We start from the raw sequence: 4018 nt of genomic DNA on the forward strand, positions 1-4018 counted from the left end.
TGGTGCCTCATTTCCCCTGCCTCCCTGGGCTCATCGCAGAGCCTCCAACTCCCTCGCAGTCCCCCACTGTCATTTTTGGGGACAGATGCTATTACCATTCTTGAGCTACTATACTGGCCCTGCTGTAGGAAGCTGCCTCTGTCTCAAGCTGCTTTGAGGAGTGGCTTCTGTGATCCTTCCCCAGAGCTCTTGGCTTTCAGAACGTCTGGTGAGAGACACAGGAGAGGTTTTCGTTTCATCCTCACATCTACAAGTAGGATAAGTTTGGGCAACATCTCTGGGACCACAATTATATTCATACATACACAGCATACACTTAAATACAGAAACCCAAATGCACACAAGTTTACATATTCCTTTAAAGAAGGGAGGAGAAAAGTGGCTATCCAGAGGCTCTCTTTTGCATCTGCCAGATGGTGGGCCAGCCTGAAAGAACTCTTGGTTCCTCTCATGACTGTGAGGAGAGGAGACTGGAGCTGGAGTTGCCTGGCACCAGAACCCTCAGCTTCAGCTGAGGTCACTAAGCAATTTGGGAAGTAGGTGGGGCCTGTTGGAGAGAAATAACTCCTGCCCTTTCAGATACAGCTGTTTCCTGCCATTGCCATTTACCTAAAGCCTGTTCTTATCTCTGCATCTTGCAGCATCTCGGTCCTGGATTACCCTTGCTGTACCATTCAGGATTTACCAGAACTTACTACGGAGAGTCTGGTAAGCAGATGGGGATTTGGCAGCCTTTGAAATTGCCAGGTGGCAGAGGCTGACATTTGCTCTTCCGTTTCTTCTGCAGCCCCATAATAGCCTGGTTTGGGAGGCTCAGATCAATATTGGCAAGAGCACAGAGGCAGTAGGGGTTTCGAGCTGCTGACCCAGTTGAGAACAATTTGGAAAAGCTGAGCATAGTATTTTGTAGAGAAGAGAAGAGGGTCAGTGAAAAACCTTATCTAGGTTTCGCTGAGGCAAAAGTCAATATAGCCACAGAAAGATGACCCAGAAAATTCCTCATCCTGGAAACAGCTCTTGGCAAATCAGAAAAGTCCCTCAGAATTCTTCTGAATTCCATGAAGTTGACTGATCAACAGCGTACTGAACATCAAGTGTCTACCTCAGCATGTGTTGCCACAGCTCCTTAGATGTACCTCGGTCCATACCCTCACTCCGTTGCATTGTAATCTGTATCTGTTGCTCCATTTGACCGAAAACTCCTTGAAGGAAGAGATAATATCTTCATTTCCATATCACCAGAGTCTAGCACCATGCTTGGTACATGGCAGGAACTTAATAAATGCTGAATGATCAGCGATGGCACCCATATGTGCCATGACACAACCCTCTGTCCCCCAACATTAATGCCTGCAGAATGTTGCATCAGAAAAGTATATTATTCAAAAACAGAATGATACCTTCTGTGGTACAGCTTTTATAAAACCATAGGATTCTTGGATGGAGGAGAACTGAGAACCATTTGTCCCAAACCCCTGTTTCAAAGATGAGAAACCTGAAGGCCCATTGCATATAGGAACTTGTCACGGTCCACTCTTCATAGATGACAGACTGAATTAGAGGAAAACCCATGTCCAGAAACACCAGGTCTAGCACCCTTTTTGGCACCAGGGCAGAGATTCCCTGTCTTATTTAGATGTGGTCTCAGTAGCCAGGGAAGCTGGGAGCTTCTTACTCCTGCAGAGAGGGGTAATAAGTTGTCTGACCCTGTTTATATACATGATGTTATTCAGTCTTTAAAACAACTGTATAAGGTTGGCATTTCTGTTTTATGGATAGAGAAGTTAAATAACTGCCAAAACCTTACAGTTGAAAGTAGCAGAGCCAAGGTGGAGACCTGCATCCCTGCCATTCAGAGTTGGAATGGAGAATTCACTTTATCACAGAAACAGTGGTACACAGGTGAAATTCTACTATTTGTAGGGTGTTTCAAAACAGTCAGCTTTTATGACTTGAATCTATTCCTTGATCCAATGTTCTCTTAATCCCATATTTAGGAATTGATGGGAATGGTACTTTCGTATCTCTTCCAATTGACCTTTTGGGATATGAACATAAAATTATTGAAATAATTGTTATGCCTCAAAGAAGACTTTATTATGATGCAAGAGTGGGTGAAAGCTTGTATCTAAATAAAAAACAAATTCATGCTAGGTAGGTATTCCTCTCCTTTCTGTGAAGCAACAGTGGCACCTGGTGGTTTCATTTGCTAACCACAGTTTGTTTTGCTTTCTTTTTTGCTTGAACTTATAAGTACTTTCCTGAGCCCAATTATGGGCTTAAGTTACTAACAAGTTTACTCCACATATGTCCTCAATATGATGGTTTATTTATCTAAACTCGGCATCTGTACTCATAAAAGACTAATGTTTTAGATTTATCTCTTTTTCAGGCTCAGAGAATTAATTGTAAACAGAAAATGTATTGGCTTTTTAAGTGTACAGGACATTTAAAGTTTTTTCTGATTATAAAGTTGCTATATACTATTGCAGGAAATTGGAGGAAAAACAGAAAAATATGGGGAAGAAATTAAAATATCCTAATTATACTACCTACATATAACTGCTGTTAATATTTTGCTGTAATTTCCATACGTGTACATATTTACAATATATAGACATATATATTATTTTAGAAAATAAGGGCTTTATGTGTTTTAATTCACATAGTGTAATTTAAATGTTCACATGTGATTTTATTAAATATTCTTGAAAACTTAGTTTCTAATAGCTACATCTAATATTTTACTACTTATCTTTTTAAATGATTGCTTTCTACTATTGTTAGGCATTTGTTTCCATTTTCTCTATATAACTCCAAATGAACATACTTGCACATAAATCTTTTAACTTATCTCTAATTATTTCCATAAGATAGATTCCTAGAAGTGGAATTACTTGGCTGAGGTTGTCTTGATTTGCATTTTCTCAGTTTTCTGAATTTGAACTGAATTCAACTTCATTTTGAACTCCAGCTGCACTTTTTTTTTCAGTCAGCCTCACTTATAAAAGCAAAGTTAATAGCACATTAATTTCTAAAGTCTTCCCATTTTGTCCAAATACTTAGCTCTACTATAGGCCATCGTTACCCATGTACTAACTAGTTTCCCCACCCACTTAATGTAGGAAGGTTTATAATTTCTGGATCTCCAAATGTCACCTTCACCATTACCAAGTAAATTGCAACTGAAAAACCAGGTTATGACTGAAGTGAGATAACCCCCAGAAGTGTCTTAGAGAAGACTATTTCTGGTAAATAGGTTAAGTAAATACCTTTTAGCAAGCCCACAGCAGCTTCTCAAGACAACATAGAAGAGTCAAGAGGGAAGCACTTATGTGACCTTGGGCAAGCCCCTTCCCCTTCTCTGGGCCTCAGGCTTTGCTTCTGTGGATGACAAAATTGGACTAGAACAGCTTCTAGTGCTCAGATTCTAATCAATTGAGTCTGTTCACAAAATATATCTCCCCACAGAAGTTTACATCTTACGTAGTATGCTGAGTCCTGAAAGAGAGAGGTGACCTGCCTTAAATGAACATAAACAACAACAAAACCCCTCAAGTCTGGCAAGTCTGAAACGGCACCCATAGAGCTGAAGGCCTGCTGGGAAAATGATTATCTATTGGGTTGGACAAGGCAGAAGGCTTCGGCAGGGCTCCATGCAGAGTCTGCTGCTGCAAGCAAAGGAGGTGAACCTGGACTCAGCTATCCTGAGAGCCACTGACCAGCATATGTACTTTCAGTGCTCACTCTAGGCAGCATTTGGTTATGTAAGAAGTAGGGCTAGTTATAGATGTCAGGAAAGCATCAGAAAGAAAAGAGAGCAAGGCCTTGGGCACATGACACTATTTTCAGGAGGGAACTAAGACGTCTTTTCTAGTTCCTGAAACTTTTGAGACTGAGCTCTGAAGAAAAAGCAGCCATAATTAATTTACTTTCACTCAAACCTTCACTTTTAAACCAACTGAAGAAAGTTGAAGTAAATCACATAATTGTTGAATACTCAGAGCTAAAAGGATCT

At 40.4% G+C, this 4018-nt stretch overlaps 1 protein-coding gene across 3 annotated transcripts in view; it reads left to right on the plus strand.

The window, feature by feature from the left end:
• STRIP2 (striatin interacting protein 2) overlaps window positions 1–4018 on the plus strand; it is a 45392-nt gene that overhangs the window by 29743 nt on the left and 11631 nt on the right. Inside the window, exon 18 of one of the 3 annotated variants that reach the window (XM_023528927.1) lies at window positions 642–708. The exons of the other annotated variants lie outside the window; for them this stretch is intronic. Coding sequence (XP_023384695.1) covers window positions 642–708 — 67 coding nt within the window. The remainder of the gene's footprint in view (window positions 1–641; window positions 709–4018) is intronic. 3 annotated transcript variants of the gene reach the window in all.

The sequence above is a fragment of the Pteropus vampyrus genome, unplaced genomic scaffold, assembly GCF_000151845.1.
Source record: "Pteropus vampyrus isolate Shadow unplaced genomic scaffold, Pvam_2.0 Scaffold33, whole genome shotgun sequence".
In the NCBI taxonomy this organism is placed as follows: domain Eukaryota; kingdom Metazoa; phylum Chordata; class Mammalia; order Chiroptera; family Pteropodidae; genus Pteropus; species Pteropus vampyrus.